This window comes from Chaetura pelagica, unplaced genomic scaffold, assembly GCF_000747805.2.
Source record: "Chaetura pelagica isolate M959 unplaced genomic scaffold, ChaPel_1.0 scaffold288, whole genome shotgun sequence".
NCBI classification, from domain to species: domain Eukaryota; kingdom Metazoa; phylum Chordata; class Aves; order Apodiformes; family Apodidae; genus Chaetura; species Chaetura pelagica.
The window spans coordinates 1164938-1183530 of record NW_009954190.1 but is presented as its reverse complement, the minus strand read 5'-3'; the positions used below and the strand labels follow the sequence as shown (position 1 = coordinate 1183530).

The following is an 18593-nucleotide window of genomic DNA, read 5'->3' as shown; positions in this document are numbered from 1 at the left end:
GGGCGCGGCCCCGACCCCCCCGCAGCTCAGACCCCCGGACAACCCGCGGGCCGGGCTCGGTGCGCTTGAAGACTCAACTTTCCCGCTTGGTCAAACGAAAGGCTCGGCCCGCGGCCGCTGCGCTGCGGGGCCTGGGCAAAGCGCCGGAACAGTCTGTGTGTGAGGGGGCTGTTCTGTTATGGCTATTTCTGTAACACCACAAACAAAGTATTGCAGCTTCCTGGTATCGAACGACAGAAATCCTCCGCTCACGGCTCGCTGGCCAGAAGAGGGAATAATTTCATGTCTTTTAAGAGTTAATTTCCTACCCCCCAGGGTCTGATGAAGCAGGAAAGTTAAGTTTTCAAGCACAAAAGCCCTCACAAAAGGTCAGATGTTACATATGGCACAAACTTGACAAATCTTCTTTACATATCTCGAGAACAGCAAGAAACCCATCAAAAAGGCACTGTTTACAATACTTGAATAGCTCCTAAATTTGCTGTGATTTCGGGATACCCTTGGAATAACAATCGTTAAAACTTACAGATGTACAGAATCCTTGTTCTATGCTATTTACACAAACAGTGGTAAAGCAACAGCCGTTAAGAAACTATACAAAACACTGAATCCAAAGTCTGTTTCATAAACGCCAGTCTAGCAAAAAAAAACAAACCAAAAAAACCTCCCAAAGGCACAGAAGGGCAGTGAACAACAACAAAATAACGGGGGGAAGAAACCACCATCACTACATTTTATGGGACAACCTTTCAAATAATTTACGAGATTTAACTGGTGGGTTGGGTGGGGAAACAATCTTAAGTAATGACAACTATTTAAAGAAATTCACATATGAAATGCAACAAACATCACCTAGGGCTGAAAGTGGTACTTACTACATTTCACATGGTGTATTCTTACCTTGGGTCATCTGTACCTAACTAGGCAGTCTGTACCTAGGTGGCAAATTAAAGGCTTAGAACACATTTGAAGAAAACAACAAAACAAACCCAAACCAACAAAACCACATGGCAATAAATTCTGAAAATATTTCCTGTACAAGAAAACCCAAACAAAACAAGGTTTATAAATCAAATGGGAAAACAAGTGCTGTTTTGAACTTTAAAACTAGGAAGAGGCCACAGTCCTCAAACATCTGCAAACTGTACAATTAGTTTTTATAACTATGTGCAGGGTTCAGTATTAAGTACATAATATTCAAGATCAGCCACACAGCAGGATTGAACAGGACAATGGTGATGCACTGAAGAAAAGGCTTTGTACACACCTGTGACCAGCTGTACTGGAAAAATCAAACAAGGAATTTCTTTGCTCTATTTATATGAGGGAATATCATACAAAACCTAGCAAAGCAGGAATCACTAGGTTTTCAATATACTTTTTAGACTTTAAGTTATGTAATGCTACAGTCAAGCAGAAGTCTGCAAATTTTACTTGTCAAAAAGTTCCATCATACATACTTTACCTTCTTGGGCCATCACTAAAATCACTTTTACAACAGAATTAAACTCTAAAAATTAAGTTGAAAAGGAAAATAAGGACAGGCATTTTTGTCTCTGTTTATGTCTTCTACTTATCTTGAGTTGAGCATGAATTTCAGATACGGACTGTCCGTTTAGTCTGACCCTGTCCAACACTGCACTGCCAGCCAGCTGGGTCAAATCCACAGTTACTACTATGCAGTCCAGGTAAAAATACATGCAGACTGTGTTATTAACTGATCTTGAATAGAAGTAATTAAAAAGTCAACATGAAAGGGCAGAAAGACATTCTTATTTACAAAGAAGATAAAAAAATCTTGTAACTATCAGTCAAGAAGTTTCAGCACCTCAAATTAACAAAGTATTATTGTAGGGGATTGAAGTTATTGCCCAAATTCTCACTCATTTCCTCTGGTATTACTCCCATGTACAGAGTATGCTTAAAGGCTTGCAATGGATCTTAAGACAGGTAAAGCTTTGACATCTGAATACAATAATGAATGGCCAAATTCCAGGCAGAGAACATAAAATTAAAGCTATACTCTGGTTTCTTTATGACATTTTATACATTACTAACAACTTCAGCTGCTGTTTGGATGCTTAACTTAGGGATTTATTTATTTTTTTAATGTTTTTATAACGGCAAGGAACTTCATATATTCACAAATTTTACTCCATCAGCTTTAGATTGGTCTTGCCCATGTGTACAAGATCACTCTGGTTAAGGTACCACATGCCAGAAAATTACTCAAGACCAAACTATGCTAATAGGAAGTTGTAAGAAATCAGCTGAAGTTCACTGCTTAAGCAATAAAGTTTTATGTAGCTGAGGTCCAAAAGGAGGGAAAGGTAAAAGAGAAGGGGAGGTGTGTGAAGATGTATGTCAGCCACAGGAATGTATGAGCTAGACTGACAGGCAACAAATAGAATTTTCACTGAACACTGGGCATGACTGATACAGAACAGAAAGGCAGATCACCTGGACAGTCAGGAAGGCTGCCTGAGGCTGAGGGATAACCAGGCTATAGTAAAAAGCCACGAGTAACCTTTGAACTATTCCACTGCCCGGGACGGATTTGATTTCTGAGCAGATCCTCTGAAAGCAAACTTGGCTGCCCTTTGCATTGTGCCGCCCATCCTCCTCTTGTCTCATCAGCGTTGCTAAGTGCCTTTACAGTACTACAGCCCCGTTCTGACTTGGTACGCTTGACTGGCATAAAGAATTCACCAGGTAAACACTGGCACAATGTTTTTTTTCTGAAATTTTACAAGTTCTATGCATGCATATATTTGTGCAATTCAAAATGTTAAAAACGCTGTTTTTTCAGTTGAAACTTTAGCTTCACATTAATCTGTATGGCTACAGCATAATGAATAGGTGTGTCTGTGTGTCCTGTTAGGTAGTATATATTGCAGGGATTTAAGACAGACTCAGGATTTCGCTCTCATTTGCTCTGACATGTGTGTGTGTTGTTAGCCCTCCCACAATTTCTGAAGACCTTCCTCTTGTAAACACACGTTTTCATTTGCAAGTGAACTCAGGACAATGCCCGAATTCTGTTATCCATTGTCTGCCTTTTGGGAGGATAAACTCCAGCTACATACTAAGCACACCTTTGCATCTTCACATTTTGTTTCAAAAATAAGAAAGAGCCTTAGCATCAGCAGTCTGTCTGCGTACTGTGACACGGCCATACACAAATGTAAATTCAAAGCTGTAGGTTTTCTAGACTTACAAACACACCATAAATCCTTGACATTTGAAATTCATGAGAGAGTGTGGACCAAGACAGTACATTACCGGGTGCTGTACTGTTAAAAATGTGCTCTATACAGTAGATGCGGGAATGGTTGTATGAATAATCTGAAGTTCTAAAACTATAAAAATAAAACAGCTGGCTTACAAGCCACTGTAGTAATTCAGGATAAAAACTGTCATACTTCCAAAACAAATCAAGGACATTACATTGCAGAATTCCCAAAGGCTTCAGCTTTGTACTCGCCAGTTCCTGACACTCGTGATCATGTATTTGTTTGACCTTAAACAAAAGTTTACTTCCAAACACCCAATGCCGTTTACAAAATCTGTTGGCTACTTCAAAAGTTCCTCTGTTACAAAAATGCTAAGTTTCAGTGTAACAAAGTAGGCTTGTTTATCATTCTGTGGTAACAGGAATCACATCCTACCTACAGGGTCTGACCTCTAGATTTTTAACTTCATCTGTGCGGTGATGAAGATTCATCAGTACAGCATGTGACATAATATAAAACACAAGGCTGATGTCGTATGTCTGTGGGACAGAGGCACACACCAGGAGCAAGAGTGTACTGGCACTTACGCAGTTCTTACTTCCACTGGGTAGATGGGAGTATGATTCTGAACCATGGAGGCTGAGGCAAAGTTCTGTAAGTGGATGCTACAGGGCTCTTAGATAATATTGCATCATTTAAAGTCCCACCTAAAAATATGGTCCCTAGTAAGAGTTCGATCATTCCAGTTCCGAAAGGCCCTTGTTCACACTTCCTATTTGAACAAGAAATTAATGATAAGCTGCAGCAGAACCATCAGTAAAATGAAGACATAGTGCTTAAACTGCAAGAAATGGTAGTCCACAGGTGGTGAATTAGAAGTGACTCTATTTCGTAGAGCCATAATGTCTCTGCAAGATAAAAAATAATATCCTGTAAATTACAGTCTGGACAACTTGGCATTTTCTAGTATGTTAGGGCTCCCTGCACAAGACAGTTATTGAGGAAAACTATGAAACATCATTGAGCAATCAACACTGGGGAAGCAGGGTAGTTTTAAAGACATCAAGGCTCTAAAGCAGAAAGATTCATACCAGTCTCCAATGGAAAAAAAGCTAAAAAATTAGTATTCTCTAAACCATTTTAAAGCAATTCATATAATACTACCTCTTAATGTCTTCTTGTGTTTCCTTTATAGATTCAATGGCACTCTGCAGTTCACCAAGGTCTGCCCCTTTTTTCCTTATTCTTGTATTATGCTTCAGAAGTTGTGCTAGAAAAATACAAAAGCCAGTTGTATTTCACTGAAGTGACTGCTAAGTCAAAAAAGGAACAAAGTACTAATGAAAAACTCAACCAGTTGCAAAAATGAGGAGAAAGCTTCCTAACTAAGCTTTTTTAATAAACTTTATTTATTCTATACTTTATTTCTAAACTAAAGCTTTATTTCAGAGCTACCTATAGCACAGAAGGACAGCAATCACTTTATTGTTTAACTTCTGCAAGCATTATCAACAACAAAAATCTGCCTTCTAGCAACATACCAACCTAGAAATTATAACAATTCAAAAGAAGACATTCTGCTTCTTTTGTTTGTCCAGAAAGAGCTTCACAATGGATTAAACTTTTTCATTATTATTTTTAGCATTATTTCATCATATAAGCATCAAGACGAGTCCATGTGACTACAGAGCTCCATTTCCCTAATAAATTTATAATTTCTGTATACATATGTCTTTTCCTACCTTCACTCCCAGAGGAATCCTGGTTATCAGGCTCTGGGGATGAGAAACCACACTCCCCTTTCTTCTGACTGGTTGGCTTTCGTTTGATTTTTGGAACATTCACCTACAATTGATGAATGTATTAATTACTTCTGGACAACCAGATCTGTAGCAAAGCAGCACATTCAAACAGTAATATTTAAAAGCACAATATCTAACAGAACTTGAAGTTACAATTTTTGATGTATAAGCAGCCTAAAATGTGTGCATCTTCTCATTTAATGGAAAACACACATTAAACTGTTGAGAACAAGTTTGCATATTTTATATTCCTATCCGATCAACCCATGTCTACCACTTAGGACCCAACACAGAAGTGAAAGACAACGGACTGGATAAACCACATTTCTGTAGGATAGCAGTAGTATTTCCCATCACTCCCAGTGCTTTGATGACCTCTATACATTTAATGCAACACATACAAGTCCCTGGATCTTGCTGCACCTGCTAACAGAACCGGAACGTACCATCGGTGTCCGATGCCGAACTTTAGTTTGGATGGTGCCATCTTTTTCAAATTGGATCATATCATTCAAAGGGTCCCACGGTCTGGTACTAAACAAAGTGAATATAATTCGTTAATTATATTAATTATGTACAGCAACTTATTTCAGAAATATTTTCCTGCTCAGAAAGTATTTGCTATGGACAGGTGAAAGTTCTTTCTGCCTACATAGAAGCTGGACATGGAATAAGCAATCCTGTCTTCAAACTATAGCACAGTCCTAGACTGAAGGGCCAAGAGAGCCACAAAATAAACTTCTTATCCAGGCCAACCCATCATCCAGCTGGTAACAGTACAAGCTATTGTATTAACCAACAATATAATTATTAATTTATTTGGCTAGTGATATGCGTATGTCAAACGTGGTGAAGTTTTCTTCTTAATGTACAGTTACTATTTTAGAACTACAGGGAAATTACAGGGTTTTACAAATTATTATTATTTTGGAGTGCTTTTTTGTGTTTTGTTGTTTTTCTTTTAAAAGATGCCTAGAAAGCAGAGGTTAAGAATAGGAAGGTAAAGTTAAGAATCAGTCACCTCAAACCTGCTGTCATCCCGAAGTGGCTAATGGTATAAAGACTGGTTTCAAGAGGCAATAATGAGCTATGCAGTTTGCTTGTTCAGATTTTCCAAGAGTGCTTTTCCAGGTACAGGTTGATACAGAATTTAAAAAATCAAGCAGAAGACACACAGCTCACTGGAGAACAACAAGCAGCCAGAGGCAAAGACAGACATTCCCACCTTTTCAGGATAGAAACTTCTAAGTCAGCTGCATGAAGATCATCCTGATGCACAACTTTAGTGAGAGCAGATTAAGCATGGATTTCCTTTCATTTCCTCCTTTATGCGTTTTAAAACATTTGTAGCTGCTTCAGATGTTGTGAACATAGACCTGCATTTACATCTTGGCTTAACCTTACTTGAATTAAATGTCATCTAAGGTAATTGGGTAAGGACAAGGCATTGCTCTCCCAAAAGTCTTTTGTATCTGTAATCCAGATACCTAAATCCGTAATCCAGATACCTTAATAAATGCCACAGCTCAGTGAACACAGCTTTCCCAGTAAGCATAAAAGACTGCTCTCTATATGGATCAGGTAGTGAGCTGGCATTATATGAGTAAAAGGAGACAGAAATTTCTCCCAGGGACTGCTGACAGTGCAGACTCCTTTCTGGCACACAGTAAAATTTCCATGGTGCATCCTTGAACTGTAAGGCCCCAAGGAGACAACAAATAACACAGATTAACAAGATAGGTCTTAAAAGCTGCAGGGGATAGTCTAACAGATTTAAAGCGCAGTATTTTTCCTGATAGTTTTGCACAAGGTTCAACAGTATGGGCAGTCAATTCAGCTGTACTATTCATAATTCTTCCAACAGGAAGAGCAATCAACAGGACTAGAAGGTTCAAACCAAGAAAGGGTGCTTCACAGAGCCCCTGCTGCAGGATGCTTTGGGTGGCACAACTCTGCACAGACTGCAGAGGAAACCAAGAAAATATACAGAAAAGAAATCTATTAAGAGTTGCAAAAATACACAGAATCCCTGCTTGGTTCCAGGAAATCTCCAGGTTGCAAACTTGCTGGAGACATGAAGAGTACTGAGGATTCTTGTACTCTTCCCCTGTACATACACTTAGGCCACTGCCTCAATGTTGCTATTCTTGTACAGAAACATGAAGGTGTCCCAGGTTTAGCCACGGGAATATACTTCCAGCATCAATGGCTTCAGAATTACTTAACTCAGGAGTATATAATCTTTGGATTTTCTACAATCTTTGCAATATAGAAACATTCTGTGTATTGTAAAAGAATCGAGAAAATGTGGGTGTTCTGTGAAAACCATCACTAAGAAAGGGCTCAGCTCCAAGCTGACTCTTTCAAGAGTTGGTGAAAATAAAGAATGCTTCCCAGCAGTTGGAAAGGCAGCTGCATCTTCATCTTCTGATCCCAGTGATCACAGAAAAAGCTTCACAAACACTCATGTGATGTGAAAGAGCTTCAGAAACACTCATGTGTAGGGGCATATTTGACAGATGAGCTGAGCCACCGGGTCCCAGCATTAACCACTGTTGTAAACCTGTATATATTTTAACATATAACAAATAAAATTGCTCAGTTTGATTAAGCACAGGCTTTTCTGATTTCCAGCTGGTATTCCCATATGTAGCATATTTTCCAGTCTGGAAAAAATGTGTGCAACAGCTCTGGTCAGTCTCGGGGAGAGAGGGAAAGGAGCACAAAGCATCCCAAAGTGCCATGCCCAAAAAACTCTGTAGCATAGCCTGGACTTGTGGAGGTACAAAACCATGGAGGTAAAAAAGAAAAAGTCTATTGCCAGTGTTACATGAAGCAAGGTTGCTGCATTAGCAAGCACTGCCTTTTCAACATGACATTAACATATCCTCTCTTTGGTGAAAGCCCTACCAAGCTCAGCTAAAAAATAATGCATTATATTAAAACACATTTTAATTAATTAATTAACTAATTGAAACACAGTAGTGTCATGCATTTCATGAGTTTGAACTCAGCTATGTATCTGAAAGCACAGCATGGGGCTCAGTGACACTACCAAGCATTTAACAAACACTTTATGTTACAAGCACTCCAGGACTCACTCAGCGTATTTGTAGTGCCATTCTCCAGTGACCGAATCCTGGTCAAACAACTTGCATGTCCACTCTTCACCCTTAAGTTTCCTCTCTTTGGCACTCCTTCTCTGAGCTTCTTCCAGAATGTATTTCTCATGAGTGGCTTCTGTTTGGTCTTTATTATTTATTGCTCTTGTCACTTGTTGCCAAAGCCTGACAAATGAGCAATACACAGAGTTACTATCTGGTTGACAGAAATAATTGCAAGCATTTTTTTAAATTATAGGCTAAGTAAAGGGATCAACCTCTAATAAAATATTACCATATTGTAATATAAGATTTATCTACACTCCTATCAAGACTTTCCACGACAGCAAGGTTTGAAACAATGATCTTGTATTGCATGGTGCTGCTTTCTCACTTTACAGGCCACTATCAGCAAACATAGGAAAGTAATAAATCATAATTTGTTAATAATTTGGAGATTTTGAGTTTTATTTTGTTAAAATCATTATACATGGTTCTAAAGAAAACTTACTTCTCTGACTCAAAGTCATCTTGCTCTTCAAACTTCACCGTGTATCTAGGTAATCTACGCTGCTTGATTTCAGATGTTGGGTTCCAGAATATCTCCGAAATACCTGTCTTCTTGTCACTAATAGTAACTTCACTGTCCTGTAATATACATAATTTAGTTACCTTAACTGTAATAATCTCAAAGAGTGTCAAAATAATACAAAAGGGAGGAATAAGCAATTTTATTGTAACAAGAATTTATTTTCTTTTGGATGCACACAGCTAAGAATATTAGATGTGCTAACTTTAAAATTCAGTTTCTGCATTCTGTGCTAGCTCCAACTTGGAACAGAGAGATATGCAACAGAACCATTACCACAGCCAAAAACAGTGGAGGCAGTGTAATCTCACCAGAACTGAAACAAGTTTAAATACTTAATGCTGATGCCATAACAATTCTTCATAGTACTACAACATAAACAACAAATATTTCACAAGCGGAAATATATTTTCTTCACCAACTACCCAAATGTGCACAACCCTCCCACCTTTTAACAGCTGCAAATATGTTGAATCTGTATTTTTTTTATAACTGTCTTTCTATAAAAGTGGCAATCAACTTTTTTTTAATAATCTTGAGTCTTTTTTGCAGCTAAGTGCTATTCTCACCTGTTGAAAATACCAGCCAGAAATTATAAAACACCATCACTCACTACTTACCCAGTGACCCTCCAAAATTGCCAGAACTTCTTTGCCAAGCTTAATTTTCCCTGATATTTGGTTAACACTGTCGTTGTTACCCAAGAAAGGCTGCAAAACAAAAATAAATGTTTTCATGCTTGTTTTAATAGCAAATTATTTTTGCACTTATGTTTAGTGTTAAGAAAAAACATGCATTTAGGTAATGCGATGTAAACAGCCCTGATGGCTTTTAATATTATAACTTCTGCCTATTTAATCCCCAAAACAAAGTCTAAAACCACAATAAATTGTTCTCCTGTGCTGTACTTTCAGAAAAGATTTGCTGAACAAAAGCATCTTCACAGAAATGTGGAAAGAAAATGGAAAATAATACAGAAAACAGTGACACAATGATACCTTGAAGGAAACTGTCATTTGCTACACTAAATTCAGCACTTTGCCAAGGACCATTTGCTCCTAGAGATTAACTGTTGCAGAAGCAGCAACAAAAATGATTGCTATGGATCTTCTTCAGCCTTTTTGATAGCCTGCACATGTATCCTGTGGGCTGATGAGGCAAAATATCAATTAACACAGCCTTCTAACTTCTGTGTTTCCACTATAATTTCAACTGAACACAGTTTCCTTCTCCACATGCACACCTCTTAACTATTTGTTCAACTTTAAATCAGTTTCTGCCTCAAAGATGGTGTATTTCAGAAGAGCAAGCCGTCTGTAAGTAGCTTAGAAACCTTCATTTAACTTTTGTGAGTGGCAAATAAAAATAGCCCATGAATATTGTTGCTTAGCACTGGACATCAGACTGATCTAAATGTTAACCAAGGCCTTTGCACATCATCTTTTTTCAAGGTGTCATGAGCAACTGTCATGACAGAAGAGGGGAACCTGGGTCTGAGTTCTCCTGCAAGGGCTCTTTGGGAGTTTAAAGAGTGTGAACATTTTTAGAGAATTAAAAATCACCACAGTATATTAACAACAGTGTGCTTTTTCCTCACTACCACTGTTCTTAAGATTCATACAGCTTAGCAAAGTTTGCATCTGTTGTTACCAGAGATGAAGACAACACTCTATATATGACAATATAATTCCTTTCAAAAAATAATCATAATTAAAAATAAATAAATCACTATTTGCTAGATACAAGATACACAGCTGGATATGTAGCAATTAAAAGATACACACAGTGGATATGTAGCAATTAAAATTAATTTCTCAGTGTTGCAAAAGACAATTAAATATTCAATATCAGATTGAATCTAAGGAGTGACCCAATACTATTTTTCTTTTAAATTATCATTATACATGCATTCTCCTCCTTGTGCCCACTTGCAGCATTTATTAACCTTGAGTTTGAATTCAATTGCTGCACTGTAGCCAGTTTTCTCACAGGTGATGCTGACTGTTCCCCCAAGCTCTAAGGTCATTGTGCCATAAAGAATTCCTGCAAGAGAAGAAAAAAGAAAGAAAAAGCTACATTGGATGCTTGTAACTAAACAAGACAAAATCACTAACTTCTTTGGGCACAACTCCTAGAGTAAATGTGTCTGCACCAGAGGAAAAGTATCAGATGACATTTCAGATGACCTTTCCTAACGATAAGCATGATCTTTCTACCAAATAAGATAACCAAACAGAAACAAAAAGATCAAACTACATTACAGATAAGCAGGAAGAACTGTTTATTAAGACATATCTTTGGCAGCATATACTGCTGGCTGCAGCAAGGATACTATTTAGTCTTATTGGAGATGATTGGAGGAGGGAAAACTTTGAGGTTAAAACATGAAAATAACTACAACAAACTCAGCAAAGAAAAACATCACTTGAACAGAAGTAGTATGTACAGTAAGACTAAAGATGAAGACAATAATAGACAACCAACATAAGACAACTCTAATCACCTCTAAAAACTTCTGGAAGCACAAAGTTGACAACGCTGAACACACTTTCTTTCCCATTATTACTGTCTCTCCCCTTGCAATCCAGCATTTGAAACACTGAATATATTTTACATACACTGAATGCATGTGCAAATACATTTTTTTTCACCATGCCCATTCTCCTTCCCGGCATATTCTTCTGCATTTCTCCCTATCAGGTTTATTATTCACACCTATCTCCCTCTTCCTGTTTGACTTAAATGTATGTTGTGTGCTTTTCAGTTGTTAAGTATTATTTATACATATTTTAAAAATCCATCAGAATATTAAAAGGATCTTTGCACCAATGGAGAGAGAAGAGCATACAAAACTAATGTAAAATTACCCAATGTTGCTAATTAATTTTCATAGATCTCAAATGAAGAAATTATTACAGTTGCTGACTACAAGGCTTCTAAAAGAGAATTTTGGCAGAGAACATATGGGTAGGTATACCCAAGTGAGTAGGGAACAGTTTAAAAATCAGCAACTCTGCAATATATTTTGTACTGCTGCTGACCTTCTAGAAATATTTACAAGCTACTGACTGGCTTCTCATAGTGAAACTAAAGACAAATGGTGATGATTTACACTGAAATCAGAGAGTGATTGCCTTTTATGTTTACAAGAGGAAAATACTGGACCAGCTCAAAACTGTTCTTTAAAAAAAGCAACTCAAACAGCAAATTACTGTCATGTACGACAGATAGTTATATATATATATGCTCTTAGTATTTATGAAAAAAATCCATTTCCATGATAAAAAAGCAGATCATGCCTTAAACAGTAGATGTGTTTTTCTCCTGATAAAATATGTGGAAGCCTAAAGCCACCACTATTGCCAACATTGAGAACATTCTTCTAAAACGAAAGCTTGAATCCAACACAACACACTATTTAGCATAATGACCTGTTGAGAATAATAAATTTCTGTTCTCATAACTTTGCCACTGAGAGAAAGAAAAAACCCCACTACCTTTACAATGAGCATATGGCATTGTCATTACATAATCTTCTCCTCTATTCAGGAATGTTAGCCGTCCTTCTCCATCTAATATGGCAGATAATGAGTTCCCTGAAATTCAAAGACAGGAAAGCACATTTCTACCCATGCAAAACAACAGTCAACATTTCCTAATAACTGAGTAATAAAACTAAGAACATCAGTATACTAAGCATTGCAATCTATTCTGTCTAGTGAAGTCACTACAATACACACCTCCAATCAAAAATTAAAATACTGCAAAACCAGAAATTAAAATTCTGAAGACCAGTGGCAAAAAATGGAAATCATACTACAATGATAAAATTTGATTCTTGTAATGACTTTCTTTCATCCACAAAACATGGCTCACTTGTACTGATCTTACACTCCTCAATAAAGGTACAACCAAAAAAATCCCATTATTTACCATAGAACTTGGATTTGGCCAGAATGCTACCACTAAGGCAAAAACCATCCTTGCGGTTGCTAACATAGAAGGCAGATATTGGAGGATGATGGGATACCTGTTGGGGAAAAAAAATAAAATAAAAGAACATGCAACATAGTAAAAACCTTGAACTAATAGTGACAATGTAAAAATTCCAGCTGCAGAGAATAAAATACAGTCAATATATGTGAAATGTGACTATAATCTGTAAAGATAAAGATCAAGCAAACATTCTTCCTCAATTTCAAAACTTAAGAAAACTAGTTCCTAACTTTTACAGGTAGAAGAGGAAACAGAAATGCTCAAAACACCTTTCTCTCTGTCTCTCTAGGAAGACACAAAAAGAGACATCTGTAAAAGAACCTGTGCTGATCAGGAGAGCTTTTAGGATACTATTCATATATTTAAATACATTTTCTGAAACTGCCACACCATTTCTCTAGAACAAAAATGTGGTACATCTATTCTTCTTCAAAATACTTGTTGCAGTTATTTCAGCTACCTGTTCTGCAATGTAAAAAGTCTTGCTGTTTGTCCTTGGATGAATCCACATGCAGCGGAAAGTCTCACCAAGTATAGGATTGTACGGCTTTTTTAGTCCCTAAGCGGAAACAGAACAGAAAGTAACTATACAATGCAGGAACAGAACTTACAAAATACGTTATCAGTCTGTCACCAAAGACACACACACAGAAAAGTCACAATAGATATGCTGAAGCACACTGTACTCCATTTCATTGTTTGAATATGATGCTCAGTTACTCTGCTCTTCATGCTAAGGAAATCTGCATAGATTTATTATTTTTGCTGAACTATTCCAGGCTACACATAAGAACAAACAGAATATAATAGGAGAATTATTACAGACATTTTGCCTGAGATTAGGCAGTCAGCACTTTCTTATTTAAATACTGTTTCCCGCCAAAATGACTATAAGGAATACTCAGTGTAAAGCTAAATGAAGTAGTGGAAATTTTACTCCTCTGACTCCAGCATGTTATCACTTAAGAATAGGAAACATAAAACTGGCTGGACTTCATCACAAAAGTTTAGTCCAACTTCTGCTCCAAGAAGAAAAAACCCCTATTGAATATAGTCTATTTTGAGCACAGCTAGGGACCAAAATGTATTTGTATAAATACTGAAAACTTAACCTTGCTTTTAAAAAATGCTGAACTATATAATTTAAAACCCAAAACTTCCACTGACGCATCCCTCAACCCTCAAACTAGACACAATGACAAAAGTAAAAACAAAATAATATGCGAGAGAACACCTTTGGCTTTTTGTAGAACCCTGACAAATACCACTTCACTACTTTTTTCATGCGGTTGTAGGCATTCTCTTCAAGAGCAGCTCTATGAAACAAACAGAACAGACAGATCAAATATCAATATTGTTTCAGTTATAACATGCTATCAATTGTTATCTTGTATCTAGGAGCTGACTAAAGCAAAAGTTTTGTGATTTGCAGTACTGTAAACTTTTCAGCCTTATTAGATTAAATCAAGTCAGATTTTCAAATAATTATGTAAAAAAGGAAATAAAACAAAAAAATCAGAAATGGTATTTCCATAATCGAGTTTGTTCTTTGTAACATTTAATTCTGTTCCACCCCCACTGAAATTCTTCCATTTTTAAAAGGTACTGCTTTAGAAAACTAGCCTCTTCATGTACAGAACTTATTGTTGAATAACATTTAAAATTACTGTCCTTAATATGTTAACTACGTTTGAGCACGCACCTATAAAACTGAATGAAACCTAACACTGTATTTAAAAGGTTAACTGGTACTGTTTTACCAACTTAAATAATGCCACCAGAGAAAAAAAAAAAATAAATACATATATATATATACTAATTGTGAGAAGTCTTCTAATCAGTTTCCAAAAGCTATATCAGAAATGTCTACGACACAATTGCTTTCACTAAGAGGGGCCAGACTTCAACATGTACAATATGAGCTCTCAGGGAGTTAGCTTTCAGAAAACAAGGGTATCTGAAAACTGATATATTGTCAAACTCGAAGCAGTCTATGAAATTAAGTACACTGGGCCAAACTTTTTAGTATACAGTTACCGCATTTTATTTTAAAAAATTGTAAGAATGAAAACTAGAGATAGCATTGACTCACTCAGACAGAAAGTCTGCATGGTAGTAGTAATCAGACAGCTTGTCCAGGAAAGAACGAGGTTCCAAGATAAATGTAGGCAGTACAACCTTGGACAAGTCCATTCCCGGCCGGACTTGCTTCAGCAGTGTCCAGATCAGACTTTTGTTTTCTTCTGACACAACTTCTGTCTGAGCAGCTTCCCCAGCCTAGCATGAACAAAAAACTGCTTACAGAAAGGACAAAGAAAATAATCCTCCAGAAGAAAGGAAAACACATTCTAAGGATGCAATGAGAACACAAAACAGATAATTAAAATGAACAAATCATAGAAATTGAAACTATGGGAGAAACATCAAGCATCTCTAAATGCACTTATACCTTCAATGCAGTATGAAAGATATACTATTCAGCATTAAAAACTGCATTAATTTGCATCAGCCCTAAAACAGAAATACGTGAAGTAGAATTTTGTTCAGAAATCCCCCCTTAGTCCTTTCCTAGGCATCAAGTACATTATCCTGTGTTCTCAAGCCAGACTGATATAGCAAAAGGCTGTTCCTTATACCAACTTTTCCTCACCAAGAAAGCTGCCACATTTATGATTTTCACTGCCTTGATCAGGTAGCAGTATCAGTGGTTAAGGAAAACCACTACATAGGGGTAAATTCAACTTCAACTGGAAGATTTTTACTTGAAGAAAAAAACAGAAGTTAACGAAACCAAACAGAAATTAAACCAAAAGGATGGGTAGACATGGTCTGCTTCTGCTGCAGGTAGCCCTTCAAGCTGAGCACTTTCTGTCAGAACAATGTTCTAGATAATCTCATTATCTCTGTCAAAACCTCAGGCACAAATGCAACAGTGGCAAAGCAGAGCAGAACATGGATGAACAGAAGCTCTTCCCCCATTATTGCTGAAAATATGAAAGCAAATCCTGCAACTCATCTTTCAACTCAGTCTGACCTCTAAAATATCGGCTTTCTGTTTGAAGACGCTGCTTACTCACTACATCAACAGAACTTTTACCTCCCCAAGTTCTTCAGGACTCTGTTCTAAATAAGTAGTTTCCTTGATATCGATTGGTTCTGGATCAACGTAAGAATCGTCCTGTCGCTCCGATGTGTCGCTATCGCTTTCCTCGCTCTTCCCTAATCCATCATTATCAGATTCCTCGTGGTCATGGTCATTTTCCTTATCAGATTTGTCAGAGTACATATCTTGATCTTTAAAGTGATGCCTTTCAATTTCACTGTCATTTAACCTACAAAAAATAAAGGTTACAAAAATCTTCAACATCACACAATACTTTCCTGTTTCCAAACCAGGATCTTAATAAAACACACACTAAAAATTGCCAGTATCCAACCTGATCTGGCAGCAATGTAAACTAGCTTCACTGGAAAAATACAGGATGTACTCCTGTCACCGAACTGTCCAATGCACCAAGCTCAGAATAGTACCATTGGAAAGGATGTACAAGGATGTCTTCTAGTCCCACTGCCTGATTAATTCAGGGCTGACCAAGTTAAATGATGTTATTAGGACATTGTCCAAATGTCTCAAACACTGACAGGCTTGGGACATCAACCACCTCTCTAGGAAGCCTGTTCTAGCATTTGAACACCCTCTCAGCAAATAAACATTTCCTAATGTCCACTCTTAAACCTCCCCTGGCATAGCTCTGAACCGCTCCCACGCATCCTATCCCTGGATAGCAAGGAGAACAGATCAGCACCTCCACATCCACTTCCCCTACTCAGTAAGCTGTAAAGAGCAATGAGGTCACCCCTCAGTCTCCTTTTCTCCAAACTGGACACCTGAAGTCCTCAGACACTCCTCATAGGAAATTCCTTCCAGTCCTTTCACCAGCTATGTTGCCTTCCTCTGGAAGCATTCAAGGATCTTCACATTCTTCTTATAGTGTGGTGCCCAGGACTGCACACAGTACTCAAGGTGACTCGACACCAACAAAGCTTTTGGCTGGCTGGTTATGCTGTGTTTGGTGCACTCCAGGATGTTGGTTGCCCTCCTGGCTACTAAGACACACTGCTGACTCATGTAGAGCCCTTTCTGCAGGGCTGCCCTCCAGCCACTCCTCTCCCAATTTATTCTTGTGTCCGGTGTTACTCTGTCCCAGGTGCAGAATCCAGCATTTATTCTTCTTAAATTTCATGCCACTGATGATTGTTCAATGCTTCAATCTACCTAGATCTCTCTGCAAGGCCTCTCATTCCTTAAGAGACTCAACAGCACCGCCAAGTTTGGTACTGTCAGCAAACTGGTTAATCATGCATTCAACTCTTGTGTTCAGGTCACTGATGGAAATACTGAACAGAGGAGTCCCTAGGACTGAGCTCTGAGGAGCAGTGCTGGTGACTTGAGTGGTCACCAGCCAGATGTAGCCCCATTCACTACAACACTTTAAGCCCTGTTGTTCAGCCAGTTATCTACCCAGCACAACATGAAGCTGCTCATCATAAAGCTGGACAACATGTCCTGAAGGATGCTGTGAAGGACAGTTATCAAAAGCCTTACTAAAATCCAGAAAAACTACACCCACTCACTGGGAGACCTTATTGTAGAATCACAGAGTGCTTTGGGATGGAAGGGACCTTAAAGATCATCAAGTTCCAACCCCCCTGCATGGGCAGGGACACCTCCCACTAGACCAGGCTGCTCAGAGCCCCATCCAGCCTGGCCTTGAACACTTCCAAGGATGAGACTTCCGCAACCTCCTTGTACAACCTGTTCCTGTGTCTCACCACCCTCACACTAAAGAATTTCTTCTTAATGTCTCACCTAAATCTACCCTCTTGCAGTTTTAATCCATTACCCCTTGTCCTCTCGCTACAAGCCCTTGAAAAAAGTCCCTCCCCAACTTTCCTGTAGGTCCCCTCAGATACTGGAAGGCTGCTATGAGGTCTCTCCAGAGTCGTCTCCTCTCCAGGCTGATCTCTCAGCCTGATAGAAGGATATCTAATCAGTTTAAACAGGGCTTTCTCTTTGTGAACCCATGTAGATTGTGCCTGATGGACATGATTCTTCACATGTCTTTTAAGAGCACCCAGTATGATCTTCCCCATAATTTTTTCAGGTACTGAGGTGAAACTAACAAGCCTGTAGTTTCCTGGGTTTCCCTCACACCCTTGTGAACCAAAACAAGGACAGCAAGCTTCCAGAGGGGCCCTGCCCAGACTTTCAAGACCTTTGGAAGATGGTGTTGCAGTCTGAGTTCGACCTGGGCTAGAAAAACTTGAGTCGAATCACGGGTCGCCCCCTCTCCTCACCTTAATTAGAGGAGGAATAGCCCCAGGTGGCTGGTTTTTCATTTCCCAGTGTCCCGGCCCAGGTTTGGGACGGGCTGGCTACGCCGGGCGTGTCTGCAGAACGCAAACCCTGCTCAGGTGCGCGCGCCCCAGCACAAACACGGAGACTGTGTGCTTGAAACACCGCTTTAATGTCACGGCTGTACAAGGCGGAGCGTGGGGAGGGGCAGAGCTGGGTATGCACGTCTGGTCACCGGAGATGAAACGTGGGGTGTACAACGTTTGCACTTGCGGACTGGGGACCTGAGCGCGACACGCAATCGGCAGAGAGGAAGAAACACGATGACAGCGAGGGCAGAGAGCCCGAAGGTTTCCCCACACAGACTAGACGAGGTGCGCGTTTGTGAACGTGGCTGGTTATTTTCGCCCGGGGAAAAAGAACGCAGAGAAAGATTAAGAGATAAAAGATTTCTCGGTCAGCGAGTCTCTCTTACAGTTTCCGTCTCAGAAACGCTGACAGGTTTGGCGGTAACCG

The 18593-nt window shown here is 38.7% G+C and overlaps 2 protein-coding genes across 2 annotated transcripts in view; both read right to left on the bottom strand.

Annotated features, from left to right (window-relative positions):
- BBS10 (Bardet-Biedl syndrome 10) overlaps window positions 1-3867 on the bottom strand; it is a 6221-nt gene extending 2354 nt beyond the window's left edge. Inside the window, exon 1 of the mRNA XM_010003073.1 lies at window positions 3821-3867. Within this exon, the coding sequence (XP_010001375.1) occupies window positions 3821-3867 (47 nt within the window). The remainder of the gene's footprint in view (window positions 1-3820) is intronic.
- OSBPL8 (oxysterol binding protein-like 8) overlaps window positions 3710-18593 on the bottom strand; it is a 55489-nt gene continuing 40605 nt past the window's right edge. Inside the window, exons 9-22 of the mRNA XM_010003065.1 lie at window positions 15819-16053; window positions 14814-14998; window positions 13956-14037; window positions 13182-13280; window positions 12659-12755; window positions 12223-12321; window positions 10671-10768; window positions 9346-9435; window positions 8648-8784; window positions 8137-8322; window positions 5482-5569; window positions 4976-5078; window positions 4398-4503; window positions 3710-4141 (exon numbers count right to left, since the gene is read on the bottom strand). Coding sequence (XP_010001367.1) covers window positions 4006-4141; window positions 4398-4503; window positions 4976-5078; window positions 5482-5569; window positions 8137-8322; window positions 8648-8784; window positions 9346-9435; window positions 10671-10768; window positions 12223-12321; window positions 12659-12755; window positions 13182-13280; window positions 13956-14037; window positions 14814-14998; window positions 15819-16053 — 1741 coding nt within the window. The 3' untranslated portion in view covers window positions 3710-4005. The remainder of the gene's footprint in view (window positions 4142-4397; window positions 4504-4975; window positions 5079-5481; window positions 5570-8136; window positions 8323-8647; window positions 8785-9345; window positions 9436-10670; window positions 10769-12222; window positions 12322-12658; window positions 12756-13181; window positions 13281-13955; window positions 14038-14813; window positions 14999-15818; window positions 16054-18593) is intronic.